At 43.5% G+C, this 25005-nt stretch overlaps 1 protein-coding gene across 2 annotated transcripts in view; it reads left to right on the top strand.

The window, feature by feature from the left end:
- PGAP1 (post-GPI attachment to proteins inositol deacylase 1) overlaps positions 1-25005 on the top strand; it is a 1100814-nt gene that overhangs the window by 521959 nt on the left and 553850 nt on the right. For both annotated transcript variants that reach the window (XM_073647815.1, XM_073647814.1), the window contains exon 13: positions 2160-2237. In XM_073647815.1, the coding sequence (XP_073503916.1) occupies positions 2160-2237 (78 nt within the window). The remainder of the gene's footprint in view (positions 1-2159; positions 2238-25005) is intronic.

The raw sequence follows: 25005 nt of genomic DNA, 5'->3' as shown, positions 1-25005 counted from the left end.
GGAAAAGTGCACGGTGGATGCAGGGTGTGTTGCGCAGGGTAAATCCACCCACAGCCCAGCAGCAACCGCGGGGACCCCAGCGCTGAGTCACGCCTCACTTGACATGACATCAACGGGGGTTACGTGCTGCCTGTGAGCGGCCAGTGATGCGCTGCTCACAGGCAGAAACAGCCGTGGGAGGTAATGAGAAAGAGGCTTCTTTTCATCATAAAAACACATTGGGCTGTTTTGAATAGTAGTGGACAATCCTTTTATATATACAATATCACTGAACAGTTTTCTATTGGAAAGCATGCCAAGACGCATGAAAGCTGTGATGAAAAATCATGGTTATTCCACCAAATATTGATTTCTGAACTGTTCCTGAGTTAAAACATGAGTAATTTGAGGTCTGAAAGCACTGTTTCTTTTTTAGTATTTTGGCGCTTTATCATTTGCTGCAAATACATAGAAAATATTTAGCTTTGAATTTCGGAGACATGTTGTCAGTAGTTTATAGACTAAAACAACAATGTACATTTTACTCAAAAATATACCTATAAAGAGAAAAATTTGAGAAACTGACAATTTTGCAGCGGTCTCTTAATTTTTGCCACAGCTGTATATATTGTAGGAATTCACACACTCAGGTAGGCAGTAGGTAGCGATCACACAGGCAATGTAGTTCGGACCCAAACATGTGCAGTTTTATTGCTGTCATAAAACTCCAAGGGATTCAAAACCAAAAACAGCCTTTTCTGGGCACAAAGGTATCATAGCAAATTAACAGTTAATTTAATGGGCACATATGTCAGTGCAGGCTCACCGAACAGATTACAATGCTTTCTCCCGGAGCAATCTTCACACACTGAAGAGGCTCGATCCCACCTGTCTCTGTATCTCCTTCCGCCTGAGCTCCAGCATCTTCCGATTCCAAACTAAAGTGTTCAACTTCAGGCAGAGTTTACACTAAACAGGCTGCAGCTTCCACATAGTTCTCTGCAGCTCCCACAAAGAGACTTAAATACAGTAGCTGACCCATGCAGTCTCTCTCTCAGATACAGCTCACATGTTGGCTGGTCACTCACCAGCAACACATTCGGCTCTGCTCCATCCAGCTGACTGGCACACCTAGTGAACACAAGCCATTGTTTTAATAAAAAGTTAGACAGGTGCTCTAATGAGCGCTATAATTACTGATGTCACCAATGTTAAGAACCGCCAAGTGCACTGGGAACTCGAAGTGGCTCCTTAGGTTTTTATCGACCACACCTGACCTTTGTGGGACCTTATTTTCCAATAAATTAGTGAATGATTGACAGTGTCTTGTTTTTTTTTCATCTCATTATGTTTTTCAGGTTTCAATTTCTGGACTACGTCTGATTCCCTGGAATACGGTGGACCTGCATGAGTCTTTTTATTTTTAAATAAATTGGTGAACTGGTGAAAATGTCTGGGAATATTTATTCAAATAAAGTATTTTTTTGGTGTCTGTGTATTTTTTTTTATTACTTGGTTAGTAATGGGGGTGTCTGATAGACACCTCTCCATTATGAACACCAGGGCTTGATTTAAGCTTTGACTGTTGATAAATCATTGATGACATCAACCCCAAGCCCCATTACTCCGATTGCCATTGCACCAGGGCAATTGGTAAGAGCCAAAGCATATCTCATGTGATACGCCACTTCTAGGGCGGCTGTGGGCTGGTAATTTTAGATTGAGAAGGGCCCCAATAACCATGGACCTTCCCAGCTTGATAACATCAGCTCACTAAGACCCCACGTCATTAATTTTAATTATTTATTAGGATAAACCAGGCTAAACACCCTTTAGTACCACATGAAAGGCATTAAAGGGTGCAAGTGACATACGGGATGGCATACGCATGAAACTCACATGCCACTTGTCCAACTTATTGGGATGAACATTGAGGCAATTTTTAATACGCTGATGTGTGCGAACCTTTAGCGATAAATCATAGGGAGGTTCTTGTGCAGTCTAGTACACAGTCAGTTCACAATGCTATAATAACCCATAAGTATGTATTTGCTTGTAGTGACAACATTCAACAGATGCTCAGATATTACTGCTAAATTGAATTACAAAAGCTAGATTGTTTATGGAAAAGCTATTGTATTAAAAAAGTAATTGTATTTTATTTCATTTCATTAATATAGACTGTAACCTTACAGCTTGAAGATTTCTTGAATGCTTCCCATTTTGTCCTGTATCTGCCGGAAACAAATAACAGCAAGGTATTTTAGGTTTATATTATGCTGTGTTATTTATGTATTAACCCCTTCCTGACATGGTTATTTTTTGCTTTTGCATTTTCGTTTTTTCCTCTTTTTCTTCCAAAAGTTATAACTTTATTTTCTGTCCAGTTATCCATGTGAGGACTTATTTTTTGCAGGACGAGCTGTATTTGAGTAGCACCATTCACTTTATCATGTGATTTACTCGAAAACAGAAAAAACATTCCAAGTGCAGCAAAATAGCGAAAAAAAAAAGTATAATTCCACAATTGTTATTTCTTATAGTGTTCAATATATGGTAAAAGTGACTGCATATGATTCTGCAGAACAGTACTAATTCGGAGATATCAAATATGTATAGTTTTTTTTAATATTTTAGTGGTGAAAAAAAAATCAGGAATTTAGTAAAAAAAACAACTAATAAATAATTCGCTATTGTCGCCATTTTCTGAGACCTGTAACATTTTAAATTTTCATTCAATTGAGCTTTGTGCGGGCTTGTTTTTTGTACCCTGAGCTGACGTTTTTATTAATACCATTTTGCGGTAAGTACAATGTTTAGATTGCTTTCTATTTAATTTTTTTTTCAGTGGCCATAAAAACCAGTAATTCTGGTGATTTTTTTTTCTCTTTACGCCGTTTACTGGATGGCTTAATTACTGTATCTTGCGGACTGTAAGATGCACTGGACCATAAGACACACCCCAAACTTTGGGGAGGAAAATAGGAAAAACTTTTTTTTTTAATAAAATGGTACTGTGTCTGATGGTCCAGTTTTAGTGTAGCCTGGGGATACAGGTGGCATGGTTGCTGCTGCAGGCGTAGGGCTGGGAGGAGGGGGTGTCCCAGCGCTGCGAGGCTGCGTGCCTTGAGCTGTCAGAAAATATCGGCTTTGAGCGGAGTCCCCACACTTCCCTATTAACTTTCCTTCAGTGTGCACAGGGAAAATGGCCGCTGGAGGCGGCACATGCGAAGATTGAGATCTCGGAAGTTGAGATCTCAATCTGCGCATGTGCTACCTGCGGCGGCTGTTTTCCTGAAGCCCACTGCAGGGAAATCAATGCGTAAGTGCAAGAACTCCGCTAAACGTCAACATTTTCTGACAGCCCAAGGTTCCCCTGCCTTGCAGCGCCAGGACACCGCTTCCTCCCAGCCCGGGGCTCGCAGCATCGTCCCACTCCTGCCAAACCAAATGGTTGGGACAAGTGAATATCATCTAATGGACACTATTTTGAAGGGGATTAATGTTTTCAAGATGTTATCTTGAATAAAATATTTTAAATAAGCAATTCTCGTTTTTTTGGGTACACTTTTGTACACAGCAATATTACAGTATTGCTATGTATAGCTAAGTTCTTCGTCTCACATGAACGCTAGTCACGGTTTGGCTTTCACAAGAGACCCCTCATTACAGTCATGCAGGTCTTTAGCAAACCCCCGGCAGTCAGGGCAACCTATCGGCGCCCCGCAATCACATTTCGTGGTCGCAAATCAGCACATAGAATGACACACCAGTGGCATTTAACAGGTTGGAGGCAGATGATGGCTGATTATCACAGCCATCATCTGCCGCGAAAGATAGAGGCTCACCTTGTGAACTCTCATCAAAGTCATGGAGCCCATATATTACATAACTGTATGTCATATGTTGGTTAGAGGTTGTCCACTACTCTGACAGCCCCTCCTAAATCCCTATGTTTCCTCCCAGTAAAATAATAACTTATTCTTGGCTCTGGTGCAGTCTCCATTCATATGATGTCATCACTAGCTCTCTCCTCCTATGAATGTAATTAACATCCGCAATGAGTGAGAGCTGTGGCTGCTCTCTCATTTTTTTTCTGGATATCTTGATTTGTCCTAAGGAGGGGACATTAAAGCCAGCGCTGATTGGCTTCAGTGATCGTGTGACATAATGTCACACCAGCCCCAGGAGAGCGAGTGTCTATACCGTTGGAGCTGCACCAGCAGTGACTAAATGCAGAGCCGGTTAAGACATGCCCCCAGCGAGCCACGCCTGCTTGTAAGGACCTTAAAAGTTAGCTCTAAATAAAAGGTCCAGATTTCTGGATCCTTATGTTGTATTTCAAATAAAGAAATAAAAAACATCTGCATTCTCTAAAGCAGTGGGAATAAAATAATGGCAAAAAGCATCCACTTTTTACCTTGTGAAAGGTCCATACAGAATTATAGAATGTTAGTGTTGGAAGGGCACAAAGGGTCATCATGGTCAACCCTCTGCTCAATGAAGGATTCAGTAAACCATCTCTGTCCGACAGATGTGTTGTGACAGCCTGTTATACTCATTGATCACCCTCACTGTCAAAAAGTTTTTTCTAATATTTAATCTACTGTATATCTTCTCCCTTTCATTTTCATTTCATTGCTTCTTGTTTTTTCATGCGCAAATGAGATTAAGGATGATCCCTTTATAGTGTTACATCCCTTCAGATATTTGTAGACAGCTATTAAGTCTCTTCTTAGCCTTCTTTTTTGCAAGCTTAACATTCCCAGATCCTTTAACCGTTTCTCGTAGGATATACTTTGCAGTCCGCTCACCATCCTTGTAGCTCTTCTCTGAACTTACTCCAGTTTTTCTATGTCTGTTTTAAAATGTGGTGCCCAGAACTGGACACAGTATTCCAGATGAGGTCTGACCAAAGAGGGGTATAATTTAGTGTTGAGCGAGTATGTTCTGTCCGAGTATGCTCGGGCCGAGCTCCGAGTATTTACAGCTGCTTGGTGATATGGATGAATCGCTCCCGTGTGCATGATTTGCGACTGTTTGGCAGCTTTATTACATGTGAGGAATGTGTAAGAAATAGACATTCCTCCCATGTAATAAAACTGTCAAAATGTCACAAATCATGCACACGGGAGTGATTCAAGCATATTACCGAGCAGCTGTAAATACTCAGAGCTTGGCCCGAGCATACTCGACGAAAGGGTTAACAGAACATACTCGCTCAACGCTAGTATAATTACTTCACATGCTCTAGACTCTATGCTTTCTAGGACCCCTGCTCTTCTTCTTCTACACCTTCGGCCTGAGACAGCTCATAGTCCCATGGCATTCAGTATCATCTCTATGCTGATGATTTCTCTGCTAGATTTCTAAAACTTAACATCGACAAAACAGAATTAAACATCTTTCCCCCACCAGACATATCCATTAACGTAAATTGATGCTCTCTCCCGCAAGCATTTTTTACATATAGAATTGTTTTCTTTCTAAAAAAAAAAAAAATCAATCTGTAAAAAAAAAAAAAAGATCAATCACTATCTGGACCAATGTGCTGTGATACTTACCCTTATAAAGCTGCCAGCTACCATGGAATGTAATCCCTAACGAAGGAGGACAATACTTCAGAAACGTGTTGGATATCGGCACTCTTCTTTTTTCACACAGAAGAGAGCCCGTAGTGTAGTGATGTCACACAGACACAGGGCGGCAGCTTTTTTCCTTTCAAACAGGTGTCAGTTAGCGTAGCCGTTTGGAAAGCTGCCAACATCGCATCATTCAGCACAGCATGGATCTACCGTCGATTATATGATCTCCTCACATGGAGGTGTACACGTGTACCCCACATCCATTCTACCCAGCAACTCTGGTAGGCATCCAGCAACTTATTTATCTGTGTCATACGTGTATTTAGCTCATATCTATAGTGTGCATTTCAACATTCTAATTTACCACGCACGGGGGCTGGAAGGTGTTAAAGTATATGTGGCTTTAAACACTGACACATAGTGGTAGCACTAGTGCATTCATTGAATTCATTTAAAATCTGCCTTTTTGAAGTCTTAATATTTGAGTCCTCGCAGGTATTCCTCCACTTGTAATCCATATTTAGCATGATCACTGCTTCCTAAAATCACAGCCACCTTTACATCCTCAACTATTTCCTCCCTGTTAATAAGAATTATGGACTAGATGGCAGATCATCTTGTTCTTTCTTCTACCTTTTAAAAGATAAAGTTTTCAGTGAGAGAACATAAGAATTTTCTGGACCCATTACTTTTGCCTGAGAGAGATTCCCAACAAATATCTGGATAGTTAAAATCTCCCATGATTACTGTGTAGTACTTTTTTGAGAACAAAAGTCTGATGTAAAAAGAGTTCATCCATATCTTCAGTATATTAAACAATGTTAACTGAAATGTCTAAAGCAGGGGTGCACAACCTGTGGTCATGGAGCCACATGTCGCTTGTGATGCAATTTTGTTCTACCTCCAACCCTATGAACCGAAAAATGTTTGACTGACGTGTTAACTATATGTGAGCACACACACAGAAGATTAGTGGAAGCAGCTGAGGAGCAGGGACTGGCTAGTGCTGATGGTGTACTGTGTAGACATCTCTGAAAGCCTCATATTTCAGGAGAATGGCGTCTCTTAAACCGTTTGACACTCCAGAAAGGAATATGTGAATTAGACAGGTGGCCTTCCTGTCTTTCCCTTGCTCCATTGGGGAGTTCTGAAACATTAGGCAGTAAGCAAAATACCAATTGTGAAGAAAATGGGGGGATTTAATGCCATGCCAATCAACTGTATCATATCTGGTCCAAGATTGCAGCCCTCCTTCAAAATGTGAAGCTGAAGCAGGACACCTGGCTCAGCAGGTGGTTAAGCCTCATTAGCTTCAAAAGGAAAAAAACGCACATCCCCACTAAGCTTGCACCAAGGATCTTTTGACAGGATCCCCGGGTCCCTCAGGGGTCCAACTGTTTCCCCCCTTCCGACTAAGTGGATTCTGGGTCAAACGGAGGCCAGGAGAAAAGCCCTCGGGAACTGACAGAAGTCGTGGTGATCTAGACTATTCTGGTCATGTCCAGTCAGGGGTTTCAGGCGGCGTTGGAAACTGATGACAGCCTGAAAGCTCTCAAGGAGCAGGAGCCACAGACTCCCTAGGACTCTGAGCATGTAGTGTGGGACCAAGGCCAGCTGTACCAGGTGATAGTCCAGCAGGGTTCACGGGAGACGTAGCCTAGGGACTAACAATTAGTGGTACCCTATCCGTTCAGGACGGAGTTGTTGTGTATTGCGCACCAGATACCGATAGCTGTGCATCTAGGGATCCTTAAGACAAAGGGCAGGTTAGCCCAGCATTTCTGCTGGACAGAAATAACGGCCGATGTGGCTGCCGTTCGTGCAACACCTGTCAGAGGGTGAGGAAGGAGGGGCTGCACCCTAAAACCCCACTGGTAAGTCTGCCCATTATTGAAGAGTCTTTCTGGAGGGTGGCTGTGGATCAGGTTTGACCGATGGCCACTCCCAGCAGCTCTGTGAAACGCTTCGTACTGATGGTAGTAGACTATGCCACCCGGTACCTGTAAACGGTAGCCTTGTCATCCATTCGGGCCGAAAAGGTGACCACCACCTTACTGGAGATTTTCTCTCAGGTGAGTTTTCCCCAGGAAATGTTCACAGACTGAGGGACACAGTTCACGTCGCAACTGATGAAGTCCCTCTGTAAGCAGATACATGTGCAACATCTGGTGACCATCCCGTACTCCCAACAGACTAACAGCCTGTGCGAACGGTTCAATGGCACCCTGAAGCAGACACTTAAGATTTTGGTGGACTCCCACGGGCGCGACTGGGAGCTGTATCTCTCACATCTGTAATTTGCCTACTGTGAAGGTTCCACAGGCCTCAATGGAGTTCTCTCTTTTTGAGCTCCTGTATGGGTAACGTGTGCAGGGGCCCCTTGCTTTGGTGAAAGAGGTCTGGGAAGGAGACTTAGCCACCCCTGGAGTGTCTGTCATCGAGTATGTCGTGCACTTCCGGGACAAGATGCAGTCTTCGACACTGCTGGTTCACCACAATATGGCGCAAGCTTAGGCCAACCAGAAGCGATGGTACAACCAGAATGCTTGTGAGAGGACCTACCAGGTGGGTCAAAAGGTGTAGGTACTGGTTCACGTACCTCAGGACAAGCTTGTGCACCAGCAGCTCAACGCCGTAACATACCTGGTCACCCTGGACCCATCCTGGGGAAGGCGGAAGGCCTTCCACTTGAACATGATGAAGGCACATCATGAGTGGGAGGTCTGTGCCCTCCCCATATGCAGTCTGCTAGAAGAGGGAGAGGTGGAGACCCTCCCGGATATGCTCGCCTAGGCTACAGCCGGTGGGACCATCAAGCTCTGGGCAACCCTACACCCCTTCTGGGATTTGTCCGCACCCCATCACGTGGACTCCCCAGCAGCACATGTGCCAGGAGATTGACAAGATGCTGAAGCTGGGGGTCATCCAAACATCCAGCAGCACTTGGGCCTCGCCTGTAGTCCTTGTCCCAAAGAAGGACTGGACATCCCAATTCTGCATGGACTACAGGGGGCTCAACGATGTCACGGTCACCAATGCGTACCTCATGCCATGCATCGATTACCTGCTTCATCACTTGACCGGGGCGAAGTACTTGACTATCATGGATTTGAGCCGGGGATATTGTCAGATTTCCCTGACCCTTGAGGCGTGGGAACACTCTGCCTATATCACCTCATTTAGACAGTAGTAGTTCACCATGATGCCATTTGGCATGAAGAATGCCCCTGCCACTTTTCAGCGAACGGTCAACGCGCTGTTCAAAGGACTTGAAGGATACGCTGCCTTGTACCTGGACGACATTGCCATCTTAATTTCCACCTGGGATGATCACCTAGAACAATCTTGCATAGATGCTCGGCCAGATCCGCCAGGCCGGCTTGACCATTAAGCTGTTAAAGTGCCAGCTGGGCATGAGTGAGGTCCACTACCTGGAACATTGGGTATGCAGGGGGGGGGTTGGCTCTGAAGCCGGAGCATGGGGGTAGTTGGATGCTATTGCTTCCTGACCCATCCCCAGGACCAAGAAACAGGTGATGTCCTACCTTGTATGCCATGTATTATAGGAGGTTCTGTCTCCGCTTTAGTAATCTGGTGATGCCACTGGCGTACCTCACCAAGAAGAAGTTGCCCTCCGCAGTTGGTTGGATAAATGACTGTGAGACTGCCTTCAGGGTACCGAAGACCAGTTTTTCCAACTTCCCGGTACTACAAGCAACCGACTTCACACGGCTGTTTGTAGTACAGACTGATGCAAGTGACTTTTGCCTTGGTGCTGTGCTCAGCCATGTCAGCTCTGCGGACAAGGAGCACCCCGTTTTGTATCTGAGCCGAAAGCTCCTGTCGAGAGAGGTGGCCTACTCCACAATGGAAAAGGAATGCAATGATGTGGGCCCTGCAGCGTCTGCAGCCCTACTTGTACGTTCGCCAATTCATTGTGGAGATGGACCACATCCCCCTCTGCTGGTTACACACCGTATTATGAACGAATGGGATTCTGCTATGCTGGAGACTTGTTGCAGTGAATGTGGAATACGGTGGTTTCAAAATCCGCGTTGCCCAATTTCTCAAATATGCGATCACACAAGAAGATGAATCATGAATATGGTTTATTATGTCAACGCGTTTCAAGATTTTCAAACCTTTTCATCAGGACCAAACCACAATGATTGAGCTCCAGCAGTATCAATTCACAAGACGACACAAGAAGGGCTGTGACCACGGTAACTCTGACGGGTTATCCGACAAAGGGAGATTGCTGATGAATGCATAGGGGAACACCGGAAAGTGCTGCCCCCTAGCACGCTCTAAAGGGGGAGGTGTGAAGAATATGGGGGGATTTAATGTCATGCCAATCAACTGCATCATATCCGGTCCGAGATAACAATCCTACTTCAAAATGTGAAGCTGAAACAGGACACCTGGCTCAGCAGGTGGTTAATCCTCATCAGCTTCAAAAGGTAAAATCTCACACCCCCACTTAGCTTGTATCAAGGATCTCTTGACAGGATGCCCCCCTGCCTCACGCTGTGTAACTGCTTCATTCAAGTTCCTAAGTCAGATGGGAATTTCATAAGGAGATTGTGGAGTTATCATACGACCTAGCTGTATATCGGTTACATTTTCAATATCTCAGGAATAGGCCGAATGCCTGCCAGGATCTTAATCTGTTTTAGCACCCCAGGTTGGGAGATACGTAGAGCGGCTAGTAGGAGCGAGGTAGCGAAGCCGTGTTTCTTCTTAAAGCATAATAGGAGCCTGGTCGGATCAGATGGCACCAAAATCGGCACCATATGACCTTCCGTTGAGAAGTTATGGTCCATCATAGGTTTTGGAGCTTCAGCTACCAAGAGCCCAGGGGAGGCGACACTAGAACCATCCCGGGGGCGAGAAAGGGAGTGACCGACCAAAGGGTTAAATGCTCTTGTGAGGACATGTGGCTCTCTTCTTGCTGTTCAACTGCTACCGGAACTTGTTTCTGGCCCGATATAATACCGTTAACGGACCAGGCTTATATCTAATGAGGATCTGGTAGAATTCCTACGGGACTGGCAGGGCTCTCTTGCACTGGTGCAAGTGAAAGAGGTCTCTCAGCCTGTCAGGGTAGTGAGCAAGTGTTGTGCCATGCCAACGGCTGCGTGGGCGCCCTCTCTCACTTCCCATGCCTCCCTGTGCCCTTGTGGACAGGGGTGTCTGTGCAAAACTGTGCCGAGCTGACCTTACGTGTAAACTGAAATTTGTTTACAGACTTCTCTTTTCTGTTAATAATCATTGAACGAATATGTTTTTGTATAACCTTTATTTCTGAAACAACCACAAATACTATCGTGCTAAGTACATTCAGAGCTGGTGGCTCTGACTAGATGGATGTAGATAAATACAAAAAAAGGAAGATGAAAGTGCAACCCAAATGGATATCCTACTTTTAACTGCCCACTCAGTGAGATCTTTTTTGTGGCCCCCTCTACATCTCATACTTTGGGCTGTGACGTCAGTGCCACGCCCCCACCAGCTCTGCGCTCACGCGGCAAAGCTTCCGGCCGGATCACGCCGCGTATGTATCAGCTCTACAGAGTGAGTAAGAGGCACATTTTCGGGAGGACTCTCCCGCTTTACCCCGCAGGCTCATCAGTACAGACCCAGCTGGACGTATGGTAACCGCGCGCATCAACTGCTGAACTATTGCGCTTTGTCTGGCTGGCTGAGGACTTCCACACCACAACCAACAGCTGATGGCTGTGATTCTGCAAAGCCTGCCTAATCAACACACTTTTGTACGGAAGTAGCTCACACTTCTCAGAGTAAGTGCTGCTACTTTTCCCTCTCTGTTTCTTTCTCATAGAGCTATTGTTTATTGTAGCTAGGATCAATGTATGTATCCTCACTTAGGGGACAGTTAGAAGTAGGATATCCATTTGGGTTGCACTTTCATTTTCCTTTTTTTATATTTATCTACATCCATCTAGTCAGAGCCACCAGCTCTGAATGTACTTAGAGCGGTAGTATTTGTGGTTGTATTATTATTATTATTATTACATTGTGCAGACAGATACACACAGAGCCTGCTTACTACCAGCAGCTTCGATATCCTGTGTGAAACGCCAGTGTGTTTTTTAGTTTTATATATTTAACCTTTATTTCTGATAATTGCTTTACATCTGTTGTGCTATGGAGTCATCTAACAGCGGACACCTGTGAACAGATATTCCAGCCCAAGCTGACTGGATTACATTTCACAGTTCTTTCGCATTCTTACGTTTTGTATCAAAAACAACATTTTTGGTGTCAATCCACAAATGGTCATTCTGATTAAGGTCTAGAGTTTGGGCTGGCAACTTCATAACATTAGTCTGGTTGGTCTGGAAGCAGGATGTGGCTCACTTGCTGGTGTGTTTGGGGTCATTGTCCTGCTGAGACACCCATTTCAAGGGCATTTCTTCTTCAGCATAAGTAAACATAACCTCTTCCAGTATTTTGATATATTCAATCTGCTCCATGGTGCGTGGTATGCAATAAATGGGCCCAACTCCATATGTTTGCGCATCCTTGTTAAACATTCCTCACTGTGGCTTGAATTTAGTGTTTATGGGGTCATCTCACAAACTGTCTTTGGCCTTTAGACCTGATGAGAACAAACTAGCTCTCATCTGTTCATAGACTGTTAGGCCACTTCTCTTTAGGCCAGTCACTGTGTTCTTTGGTAAACTGTAACCTTTTCATCACGTCTTTTTTTTAACAATGGTACTTTACAATGGTTTCTTGCAAATGGTTTGATTTAGCGTAGGTGTCTTCTGATGGTTGCAGTACTCATCTCCCTGGAGTTGATGCTTTTTGCCATTCTTGTGATTTTATGATCTATGCAGATTGTAGCATTTCTTTTTCTTCCACGTGTTTCTGGTTTTATTTACCATTTTAAAGTATTGAAAACTTTTTAGCCGAGCGGCCAATTATTTTCTGCACTTCTTCTATATGTTTTCCCCTCTCCAATTAATTTTTGATCAAACTTCTTTTTTCTTCGGTACAATGTCAGAACGACCCATGTTACTCACTGAGCAAATGCTAAAAACAGCAGATACATTATTTGCTACCCTGCTTCTTTAAATAAAGGTCGTAGTTGACACCTGTTTCTTCCTTCACGGAATGAATGGCCTCACTAATTGAACTCCACACTGCTATTAATTATAAAACCCCTCTTTCATTAAATGAGTCAATATTGACTCTTTAACGAGCCTTGTCACATGACTTAGGATAAAAGCCAAGACCAGAACTTAAATGGTCAATATTGACTTTTAGGATTGCTACTTCTAATAGGTGGCACTAGAGTTCAAGTTCTCTTCCTCTCTGAAGAGACAATTTGCATATTTCCCAGAGGAGCATCGTGGCTTGAAAATTCTCCTCACCTGACGTGCTTAGCATGTCCCTCTGCGCAAGGAGAAACGTTACTTCTTAGATACAGTCTGACGCCTCTCACCCAGCCAAACCAGAACTCACACTTAGCACTGACGAGGGCCAGTACCCCGAAACAGTGTTTGCAAATTGAGTTTCTGGTCTTGGCTTAAATCCTAAGTCATGTGACAGGGCTCGTTAAAGGGTCAATATTGACTTTTAGGATTGCTACTTCAATAGATGGAACTAAAGTTCAAGTTCTCTTCCTCACTGAAGAGACAATTTTCATATTTCCTTGAGAATTGCAGCTTGAAAAGTCTCCTCACCTGACGTGTTTAGCATGTCCCACTCCGCAAGGAGAAATGTTACTTCTTAGATATGAAATTTCAAAACATTCTTGATGCTGAAGTTGAAAAGAGGATGGCTTCTACAAATGAATAATGATCCTAAAAACACATCAAAATCCACAATAGACTAGCTCAAAAGCCTCAAGTTAAAGGTTTTACAATGTCCCTTACAGTCTTCTGATCTGAACATCATTGACAATCTTCTTCTTATTATTATTATTATTATTTTACTCACTTCACTTATATAGCACCATTAATTCCACAGCGCTTTACATACATTATGGGCACTGTCCCCATCGGGACTCACAATCTTGATTCCCAATCAGTATGTCTTTGGAGTGTGGGAGGAAACCCACGCAAACACAGGGAAAACATAAAAACTCCTTGCCCATGTTGTCCTTGGTGGGATTTGAACCCTTGACCCCAGCGCTGCAAGGCTGCAGTGCTAACCACTGAGCCACCGTACTGACTATATAATGGCTAGACCTCAAGATAGCAGTGCATGCAAGACAACCAAAGAATCTCGCAGAACTGAGGGATTTTCATCCATTTTTCATTGGAAAATTCTTCCAAACAAGAATTGAAGGACTCTTGGTTTGCTCCAAAAAGCTTTTCCAAGCTGTGAGAGGGGGTGATACTAGGTACTAACCATGCAGGATGCCCAAACTTTTGCATCGTCCCATTTTACTTTTTGTATTTTTTTAAATGTAAAAGATGAAAATATATACAGTTGTCTGAAATAGTGTTTGCCCTTTTCCATATTTCCTTTTCCAAATTTAAATATTAGACAAAGATAACACAAGTAAAAACAAAATGCAGTTTTTAAATGAAAGCCTTTATTATGAAGGGAAAACGAAATTCAAACCTACAAGGCCTTGTGTGAAAAAGTGATTTCCCCCTAAACAACCTAATAACTGGTTGGTCCACCCTTAGCAGCAACAACTGCAATCAAGCATTTGCGATAACTGGCAATGAGTCTTTTACAATGCTCTGGATGCGTTTTGGCCATCTTAACCTTGCTGAATTGTTGTAACTTAGCCACATTGGAGGGTTTCCAAGCATGCATCACCTTTTTAAGGTCATGCCACAGCATCTCAATCGTATTAAGGACAGGACTTTTACAAGGCCACTCCTAAGTCTTTAGTTTTTCTTAAGCCATTCAGAGGTGGGCTTGCTGGTGTGTTTTGACTGATTGTCCTGCTGCATAACCCAAGTGCTCTTCAGATTGAGGTCATGAACAGATGGCCTGACATTCTCCTTCACAATTTTTTGGTAGACAGCAGAATTTATGGTTCCATTAACCACGGCAAGTCTTCCAGATCCTGAAGTAGTAAATCAGCCCCAGATCATCACAATACCACCACCATATTTTACTGTTGGTATAATGTTCTTTTTCTGAAATGCTGTATTACTTCTATGCCAGATGTAATGGAACATACACCTTTCAAAAAATTTAATTTTGTCTTGTCAGTCCACAAAGTATTCTCCGAAAAGTCTTGGAGATCATTAAGATGTTTTCTGGAAAAACGGAGACAAGCCTTTTTCAGCGTAGAACTCTGCCATGCAGGCCATTTATGCCCAGTCTCTTTCATATGGTGAAGTCACGAACTCTGATCTTAATTGAGGCCTACAGTTCTTTGGATGTTGTTGTGGGATCTTTTGTGACCTCTTGTATGAGTCGTCGCTGCGCTCTTGGGATAATTTTGGTCTGCCGACCACTCCTAGGAAGGTTCACCACTGTTCATGTTTTCACCATTTGTGGATAATGGCTCTCACTGTGGTTCGCTTGAGTCCCAAAGTTTTAGAAATGGCTTTATAACCTTTTCCAGACTGATAATCTCAATTACTTTGTTTATCATTTGTTCTAAAATTTCTTTGGATCGCGGCATGATGTCTAGCTTTTGAGGATCTTTTGATCTACTTCACTTTGTCAGGCAGGTACTATTAAAGTGATTTCTTGATTGAGAACAGGTGTGGCAGTAATCAGGCCTGGGTGTTTCTAGGGAAATTGAACTCCGCTTCCCAAAGATGTGATAAACCTCAGTTTATTTATGTTTTAAGGGGGAATCTCTTTTTTCACACAGGCCCCTGTAGGAATGGATTTCTTTTTCCCTTAACCCATTCATGATCGGGCCATTTCTCGTTTTTGCGTTTTCGTTTTTTGCTCCCCTTTTTCCCAGAGCCATAACTTTTTTTTATTTTTCGGGCAATATTGGCATGTGAGGTCCTATTTTTTGCTGGACGAGTTGTACTTTTGAATTACACCATTGGTTTTACCATATCATGTGCTGAAAAACAGGAAAAAATTCCAAGTGCGGTGAAATTGCAAAAAAGTGCAATTCCACAGTTTTTTTTTTTGCCATGTTCACTAACTGCTAAAACTGACCTGCAATTATGATTCTCCAGGTCATTACGAGTCTGTCGATACCAAACATGGATAGGTTCTTTTTTATTTAAGTTGTGAAAAAAATATCCAAAGTTTGCAAAGAAAAAAAAATGTCGTCATATTCCGAGACCCGTAGCGTCTCCATTTTTCTCTATCTGGGGCCGGGTGAGGGCTTATGTTTTGGGGTAGACAGTTTTGGGGTAGATACAATGTTTTGATCACCTGTTATTGCATTTTGCTTCAATGTAGAGGCGACCAAAAAAACGTAAGCTATAGCGTTTTTATTTTTTTTCGCGTTACGCTGTTTTCCGTTCGGATTAATTCTTTTTATATATTGGTAGATTGGGCGATTCTGAACGTGGTGATACCAAATATGTGGGCAGCACGGTGGCTCAGGCCTTGCAGCGCTGGGGTCCTGGGTTCAAATTCCACTAAGGGCAACATCTGCAAGGAGTTTGTATGTTCTCCCCGTGTTTGCGTGGGTTTCCTCCGGGTTCTCTAGTTTCCTCCCACACTCCACAGACATACTGATAGGGAATGTAGATTGTGAGCCCCAATGGGGGCAGTGCCTCTAATGTCTGTAAATTGTCTGAATTGTAAAGCGCTGCGGAATATGTTGGCGCTATATAAATATTTGATTTTTTTTCATTGCTTTATATTGAATGGGGCGAAGGAGGGGTGATTTAAACTTTTAATATTTTTTTATTTTTTTAATATTTTTAAAAACATTTTTTTTTTTACTTTTTGCATGCTTCAATAATCTCCATTGGAGACTAGAATCTGCAGTTGTCTGATTGCCTGTGCTACAATCAGGCGATGATCAGATGATCGCCTGTGTGTAGCAAAAATGCTCACTTGCTATGAGCGCCGACCGCGGGGCGGCGCTCATAGCAATCTGACAATGACGACCACAGGGGTCTCCTGCAGACCTCGGGTTGTCATGCCAACCCATCGGCGACCCGCGATCATGTGATGGGGTCGCCGATGGGTGGAGCCAGTGACGCGCTTCCGGTAAGCGCGAGTTAAATGCTGCTGTCAGAGATTGAGATCTGTATTTAACTAGTCAACAGCCGTGGATGGATCGCGATTCGGCCTGTGGCTGTTGCAGACACATGTCAGCTGTACAGATCAGCTGTTATGTGCTTGGAAAGGTGCTGGATCTGGCGCTGAGGAGGGGACCCGACATGTGTCGTACTATTACGACACATGTCGTAAAGGGTTTAATAATAAAGACCTTCGTTTAAAAACTGCATTTTGTGTTTACCTGTGTTATCTGTGTCTAGAGATTATTTCATCTTCAACTTGCTTATCTGTTCAAATAACAGGAATTCTTTCACATGCCACTGTGTATATATGTGTATATATGTATATATATATATATATTTCCCCACCCACACCTTCCTCCAATCGTTAAAATATAAGCTTAATTGACTCTACAGTAAATGCTGCTAGAAGGGGGGGGGGATCAAATTCCAGAATTGCCATTTTTGGTTGCATTATGTCTCACAAATAATGCATTAAAAAGCAATCAAAAAATTATAAAATGGTTTGAATAAAAATAAAAGCTTTCCTTGCAAATAATATGTCCTCACACAGCTCCAGTAAAATGAAAAAATAAAAAACTGAAGGCCTCAGGTAATGGAGACCAAAAACTATTTTGGTGGACTTCTATCATCTTTTAACATGTCATTCCTCTTGAAATTTTTTTCAGTACATTATATGGTAAAATTAATGATGGCATTAAAGAGAACCTGTCATGTTTTCATTAAAATCTGTGCTGATATCATGAGTATAAAGCATTTTATAAACTTATGATACCTGCTAGTTTAGTCATAGGGGTGTGATCGTCGCATTCAGTCTGGGCTGGCCCTGCCCATGCATTTGAATTCTGCTCTTGGCTTGCGTAATTCCCAGCTGCACTGTGTGCTGCCGGAGGCGCTCGTCACAGCGCTCATCACAGCTCATGTGCAGTGAGGCTGGGATCTACACACGCACGTGGAGCCGCTCGTCACAGCGCATGCGCGGCTTCCAGTGCTGCAAGCTTCTGGCTGGCCATATCATACTGCGCAAGCGCTCTGTACTTAAAGCGCAAGCCGTGAGCAGAATTCAGTTGCGTGGGCGGTGCCAGCCCTGACTGAATGCGAGGATCACACCCCTATGACTAAACAAGCAGTCGTGTAAGTTTATAAAATGCTTTATACTCACGATATTAGCACAGATTTTAATGAAAAAAAGAGTGTTAGTGATGCACATTGCATCACTAACAATGCCATGCAGGGCAGTTTACATAGTAGATAGGACATGACAGGTTCCCTTTAACCCTTTTCAAACTTGACATTTTATTTTGTCGGGCCCTTTTCTTTGATTTATGCTCAGGAGCAAAATTATGTAGCAATATTATAGAAATGTAGATCTCCGTTTGCGTTAAAGAACTACTGTTTATTAAAAAAAATCACAGAAAATAAAGCAACCATACTTACCAATACCATGTGACAACACATGTATTTCAGTATACAACAGGTTCCCCATGATAAAAGATGGAAACATCACTAGAGTTGTCTCCAGCCTTTATCATGGGAGCCTGCTACATCCTGCATTCATTTTGTAACTATATGTAAAGGTCACTAAAATAATCCCAGCACATTTGTTTTGTCTGCTGTTTTCAATCCAAATTTTAATCTCTCTCCATCTTCGCTTAATCATTGTGAAGTAAAAAGACAGAAAGTCTTCTTGATTACATCAATCAGTCATTTTACCACTATTCTATCCTGAAAGAAATTCTGTCAATAGGATCAACTCTCCTAATCCATCTGAGCATGTGCGATCCGATGTTTTATTCCAGAGTAATCCACATTTTTCTTAACATGTAAATGAGCTGTTAAGATTTATGGGCCGTACACAGATCTCCCTTAGAATTTAACTCCAGAGCTCATTTTAAATGACAGGGGGCATTACCAGTGTGAGACATGCATATCAGGAGAGCAGGCCGTCAAGTCATTACATGTCTCACACTGATGGTGCCCCCTTTCGTTTAAAATTAGATCTGGAGGCAGATTCTACGGGAGATCTGTGTCCGCGCAATAGATCTTAACAGCTCAATTACGTATTAAGAACATTTTGGATTAATCTGTAATAAGACATCGAATTGCAGACACCATGGTATCAGGTCAAGCAAAGCTGTATAAAATATCTGCCCATATAGATGGCTTAGGAGGGTAAATCCTACTAACAGATTCCCTTTAATCTGCAGTTTCCCTTTATTTATGTCCCTTAGTGAAGCATCGCTAAGGGTATCGGGACAAAATGCACAGCAGGTTAAACTGTAACACTGTCTTATCTTTGATAAGATAGTGTATGTTAAAGGGGTATTCCCATCTCCAAGATCCTATCTCATTATGCTGTAGGTGTAATAATAATAGCAAATACCTCCAATTAGTAATGTAGTATAGTTTTACCAGTTCGTCCATCATGACAGCTTGACAGGGGGTAGTTCCTCTGATCCTCTAAGGACAGGAAACAGAGGTTAAAAGCCCTCCCCCCTCACCTCAACCTCATTTTTTTTCCTGTCCCTACCAGGACAGGACGAGGTCAGGAGAGGTTTAGGGAAAGAAGGAAAGGTACCTGGAGCCAAGGTGGATCGGGGGGGGCGACTGATCTCATCCCTTCCCCCAGTCAAAAGGCTCCATGCTGATACCCTACTTGGCGGGGGTCCCTCAGCCGGGTCTGCGGAGGGGACTTCTGACTGCGCCGCACCCCTCGTACCGAGGGCTCTCGGCTGCATTCTGCTGCCCGCCAGTGGACTCTCAGATCAGGAGCGTGCATTCCAGGGTGGAGCGCACGCCCTGCCTCCAGGCCATTCTTCCAGCCTGGGGGGCGCTCTGGAGCAGGAGAGCCCGAGGTCCGTCGGCCGAACTTCAGGTGCGCAGGAGTCAGGATACAGGAAACTAGGCCTGCACAGATGCCCTGGAGCGTATTCTACTTCCGGGGCGCACCATAATGCGTTCCAGGGTGGAACAAACGCAATATTGGAAGTGTGCGCTCGGGAGTGGGAGCGCGCAGAACCTGCTAGGGAACCTGACAGGACGCTCAATGATAACGCGTGCGGTCCATGGTGGAGCGCATGCTGGATTCAGCATTGCATACAGGGCAGCAGAAGATACACACCTGCAAGGAAAAGGCAGTGGCTGTTAATGAGGGCATGCCTCACACCACCTGGATCAGGTAAGACCCTTTAAAAGGGGTACCCTTGCACACACACTCCCTGACACAATGGATACTAATTCTGTAAGGTCAGAAGCCCTAGCTGAATCCCTGGGTAGTGTGAGTATACTCTGTCTTGATAGCCCTCAGTCCACTAAATTTTGGGTATAATTGGGTATTAAATAAAAATTCCCATGTCTCCTTCAAAATAAGATAGAGGAACCCAGAGATCCGGATCCTCCTCTAAGAAATCCCGAAGATGTATATCCTGTAACTCTAAAGTGCAGGATTCATATAAGAAACAATTATGCGAAGAGTGCATTGCTAAGATTCTCAAGGAAGAGAAAGCATCATTTTTAACGGACATGCGGTTCATGATTGGAGAGAAAGTTAGAAATACTGTTTCCGAACTTATACCCTCTCAAACGCCTCAAGTACCCCAGACCGTTCAGACCTCCTCCCGCCATAAGAGACCCCGGTGGGAAATGGAGGAGTCATCTGAGGAAGGGGAATATTTGGATTCACCTTCAGAACGGAGTCTAGAAGGGGATGAGGAGACTTTCTCCCAGATGCCTTCAGAGGAAAGGAAGAAATATATATTCTCAATGGAACATATAGATGACTTATTAAAGGGAACCTGTCACGTCTTATCAACTGTCTACACTGCCCCCATTGCTTTGTTAGTGATGAAATGTGCATCACTAATAAGCTTTTTCATTAAAATCGATGGTAGTATAATGATTTTATAACATTATATACACTTTGTCCTACCTGCTGTATTCAGTCATAGGGGTGTGATTCTCATATTCAGTCATGGACGGTGCCGCATCCAGTCACTGCTGGGGCCGCCCATGTATTTGAACACTGCTCCCGGCAAGGTTGTGTCTATATTGGAGTTGATTTTTTGAGGCCCTCACTCCAGTAACTACGTTTTAGTCTCCTCAGCAGTGAAGCGTCTAGATCGGAGTGGCTAAAGTGAGGACCACAAAAAATCACCTCCGATCTAGACGCTTCACTGCTGAGGAGACTAGATCGTATTCATATACTTGGGCGGCGCCAGCAGTGACTGGATGCAGTGCTGCCCATGACTGAATAGCAGGATCACACCCCTATGACTGAATACAGCAGGTAGGACAAAGTGTATATAATGTTATAAAATCATTATACTACCACCGATTTTAATGAAAAAAGCTTGTTAGTGAAGCACACTGCATCACTAACAAAGCAATGGGGGCAGTGTACATAGCAACTAGGATGTGACAGGTTCCCTTTAAGATCAGTGAGGAACACTATGAATTTAGAGGACACACACGTACCCTTTCTAAGCACGACAATATGTTTTTGAGGTTTAAAGAGGCAGAGAATCCGGGTCTTTCCTGTAAACAAAAACATTAAATCCGTGATTCTCGAAGAAAGGGAAGACACGGAGAAGAAACTCACTATTCCAAGAGACTTTAAAGCTTGGCTTCCATTTAACCACGAGAATATCAAGCTATGGGAGGAAATTCCCAAAGTTGATGTCCCTATTGCAAAAGTTGCTATGAAGACTTCTATCTCCTTTGAGGACACTTCTTGTCTAAAGGACGCAATGGACGGAAAAGCGGAGACTGTGCTAAAAAGATGCTGGGAAACATTGGCAGCAGTTATAAAAACTAATATTGTGGCTAACTCCATGGCTATGTCCATGTGTCTATGGATAGATGAGCTATTAGATCAGATAGTGTCTAACACTCCTAGAGAAATACCATCAGACTACCTGCCTTTGTTAAAACTAGCGACACAGTTTTTGGCTGATGCATCAGCAGAATCGGTTAGATTCGCGTCCAGAAGTAGCGTGCTTTCTAATTCAGTGAGGCGTGCAATTTGACTTAAGACTTGGTCGGTGGATAGCCATTCAAAGAACAAGCTTTGCTCCATTCCCTTTTCCAGTTCCCATGTTTTTGGCCTAGTTCTTGATGAGATCCTGGAAAGGGCAGCAGATAAGAAAAAAGGTTTCCCCGAGGATAAAACAAAAAAGATTCCAGTCCTTTCATAAATCCCATCGGTCCCCTAAACGAGACTATAGGGGTAAAGGTGAAACGGGCAGATGGTCTTAAAGGAAAGGGGGAAGAGATAAGGCAGGCCAATTTTCCTCTGGCCCTTCGAGCAGACCCTGATGCTATAGGGGTTGGGGGGAGGCTCCGTTTTTTTATGGGAAAGTGGCAGTCCATAACAGAGAACCAATGGCTCTTGCGGATAATAAGGGAGGGATACAAAATAGATTTTTCCCATCCTCCCCCGCAGCATTTTCAAATTACCCGTCCTCTCTCTCCCTCGGCCTCTCAAAGCCTTTGGCAGGATATAATAACCCTGGAAATAGGTTCAGGTCACTATTCCTCCCTCTTCTTAATACTGAAACCGTCGGGCAAAAGACGTACAGTAATAAATCTCAAACCTCTAAATCAATGGGTAGAGTACAGAAGGTTCAAGATGGAAACAATCAGATCCAGCATCCCATTAATACAAAAAGATTTGGTAATATGCACCCTAGATCTCAAGGATGCATATTATTATGTTCCTATCCATCCAACCCATCATCAATATCTGAGGTTTGCCCTAGAGCGAGGAAACAGAGTGTATCATTTCCAGTTCACCTGTCTACCATTCGGTGTATCGTCGGATCCCCAAATTTTCACCAAAGTGATAACGGAGGTTGCAGCCTTTCTAAGACAACAGAGCATAATCATAATACCCTACCTAGACGATATGCTTTTAGTAGCCGAATCAGAGTCTCTCCTTCAGCAACAGAAACGGACCATCGAAACCCTAGCATTCCTAGGATAGGGAGTCAACTGGGAAAAATCAAGTCTTCAACCAAGCACTGAGAAGGTGTTCTTAGGAGTGCTTTTGAACTTTCATCTCCAGATTTCTTCCCTGCCCCTAACAAAACAAAAGGAAATCGGTCTGAAAATTCAGAATTTCCAGAGAAAAACTTTCACGATGGTCAGGTTCGCCATGCGAATCTTAGGTCTGATGACGTCATTTATTCCCATTTTAAAATGGGCCCAGGCTCACACAAGTCCCCTGCAAAGGGCAGTCCTGTCTACCTGGAACAAACAGTCTTCAGGTCTAGACAAAAGGATGAAGTTGGCAGCAGATATAAAGCTTTCCCTTTCCTGGTGGACAAAACCCTCAAACCTAAGAATGGTGGTAGACTGGATCCTCCTTCCTGACTATTGTGCAATTCTCTACAGATGCCAGTCAAAGAGGTTGGGGTGCGAATGTAGAGGGCAGATACTTTCAAGGCTCATGGTCTTCCGAACTACAAGGAAGGTCTTCAAACTTCAAAGAACTAAGGGCAGTCTGGGAAGTTTTCCAACAGTGCCAAGAGCTAGTCAGAGGAAATCGCATAAAAATTTTCTCGGACAACAGTACAACCATCTCCTACCTTGGTCGGCAGGGAGGCCCAAAAGGGGTACAGTTACAAGTTCTAGCAGCACAGATCTTCCGGTGGGCAGAAGTGAACATTCTTTCGGTATCAGCAGTCCATCTCAAAGGATCCAAAAACACAGTAGCAGACAACCTCAGCAGGGAATAAATCTGGTTCTCCGAGTGGGAATTGAACCCAGACATTTTCAAGCGAATAATTCAAAGATGGAGCACACCCTCCATAGATTTGTAAGCAACCAGGAAAAACAGGAAACGTTGGTGTTTTTTCTCCATCAGCCCGAGTGACAATCCAGAAGGCGTGGACGCGCTCCCCCAGCCCTGGGTAGTAGGTCTTCTATATGTCTTCCCACCGATCCCACTAATTTCAAGAGTATTGTGGAAGATAAGACAAGAGCAGGTGACTCTAATTCTGGTAGCGCTTTATTGGCCCAAAAAGAACTAGTTCCCATTGTTACATCAGATGCTGTTAGATCGTCCATTCACACTTCCACACCGGGAAGACCTTCTGTCTCAAGGTCCCTTGTATCATCAAGACGTCCACCTTCTCCAGTTAACAGCGTGGATCCTGAGAGTCAGATCTTAGCTTCCAAAGGCCTGTCTTATCGCATAATCACAACTCTGCAGGCTAGTGGAAAGCCGGTAACATCAATCATATATTCCTGAATATGGAAACAATTTTGTTCGTTTTCAGGAGATTCAGTCATGGATTCAGTTCATCCGACATCCCTAAAAAACTGGAATTCCTCCAACAGGGATTCAATATAGTCCTTAGGCCGAATACATTAGAAGTGCATATTTCTGCCCTTAATGCTTTTTGTAGACTATCCCTTGGCAGACCACCCATGGATATCAAGGTTCACCAGAGCAATTTCTCACCTGAGACCTACAGTTAGAGATCTTGTACCACCATGGGACTTAAACCTAGTGTTAAGAGCCTTATGTAAACCTCCATTTGAACCTTTGGAGCAGGCGGAGATAGATCTACTTTCCATGAAAGCAGTTTTTTGGTAGCGGTCAACACGGCAAAACGGGTAGGTGAGATCCAAGTGCTCTTGGTACTGGATCCTTACCTTAAAGTCCTAGACGACAGGTTGATTTTCAGATTGGATCCCTCTTTTCTCCCCAAAGTGGTATCCAATGCAAACTTAAATCAGGAAGTAATCCTACCATCCTTTTGCCAGTCTCCAAAAAACAAGAAGGAAAAATCATTTCATACCCTGGATGTCAAAAGGTTGGTCATTCGCGGTGTGGAATTGACAGCTCCCTGGAGATGGAACTTGAATTTGTTTCTACAATACTCAGGAGCAAACAAAGGCAAAAAAGCCTTTAAACCAACTTTGGCAAGATGGATAACTAAGACTATCGCTCTTGCATATGAGTCAGAAGCAAAAGACCCGCCAATTTCCATTAGAGCTCACTCCACTAGAGCAGTTTTCACATCCTGGGCGGAGAAGACAGGAGCATCAGTGGAACAAATCTGCCAAGCAGCAACTAGGTCTAATATGTCCACCTTTAGCAAACACTATAAGTTAGATGTTCTGTCTAGCAAAAAGCTAGCTTATGGTCGTAAAGTCCTTCAAGGAGTAGTCCCGCCCTAATAACCGTTTGATTTGGTATTACTCCTGTCGTGCTGTCATGATGGATGAACTGGTAAAATAGGAATTATTCCTACCGTTAATTACGTTTCCAGGAG

This window comes from Phyllobates terribilis, unplaced genomic scaffold, assembly GCF_046119375.1.
Source record: "Phyllobates terribilis strain yellow unplaced genomic scaffold, ASM4611937v1 Scaffold_9__5_contigs__length_417890890, whole genome shotgun sequence".
Lineage (NCBI taxonomy): Eukaryota > Metazoa > Chordata > Amphibia > Anura > Dendrobatidae > Phyllobates > Phyllobates terribilis.
Note: the sequence above shows the minus strand (reverse complement) of the source record. Positions and strands in the feature narration are given on the sequence as shown.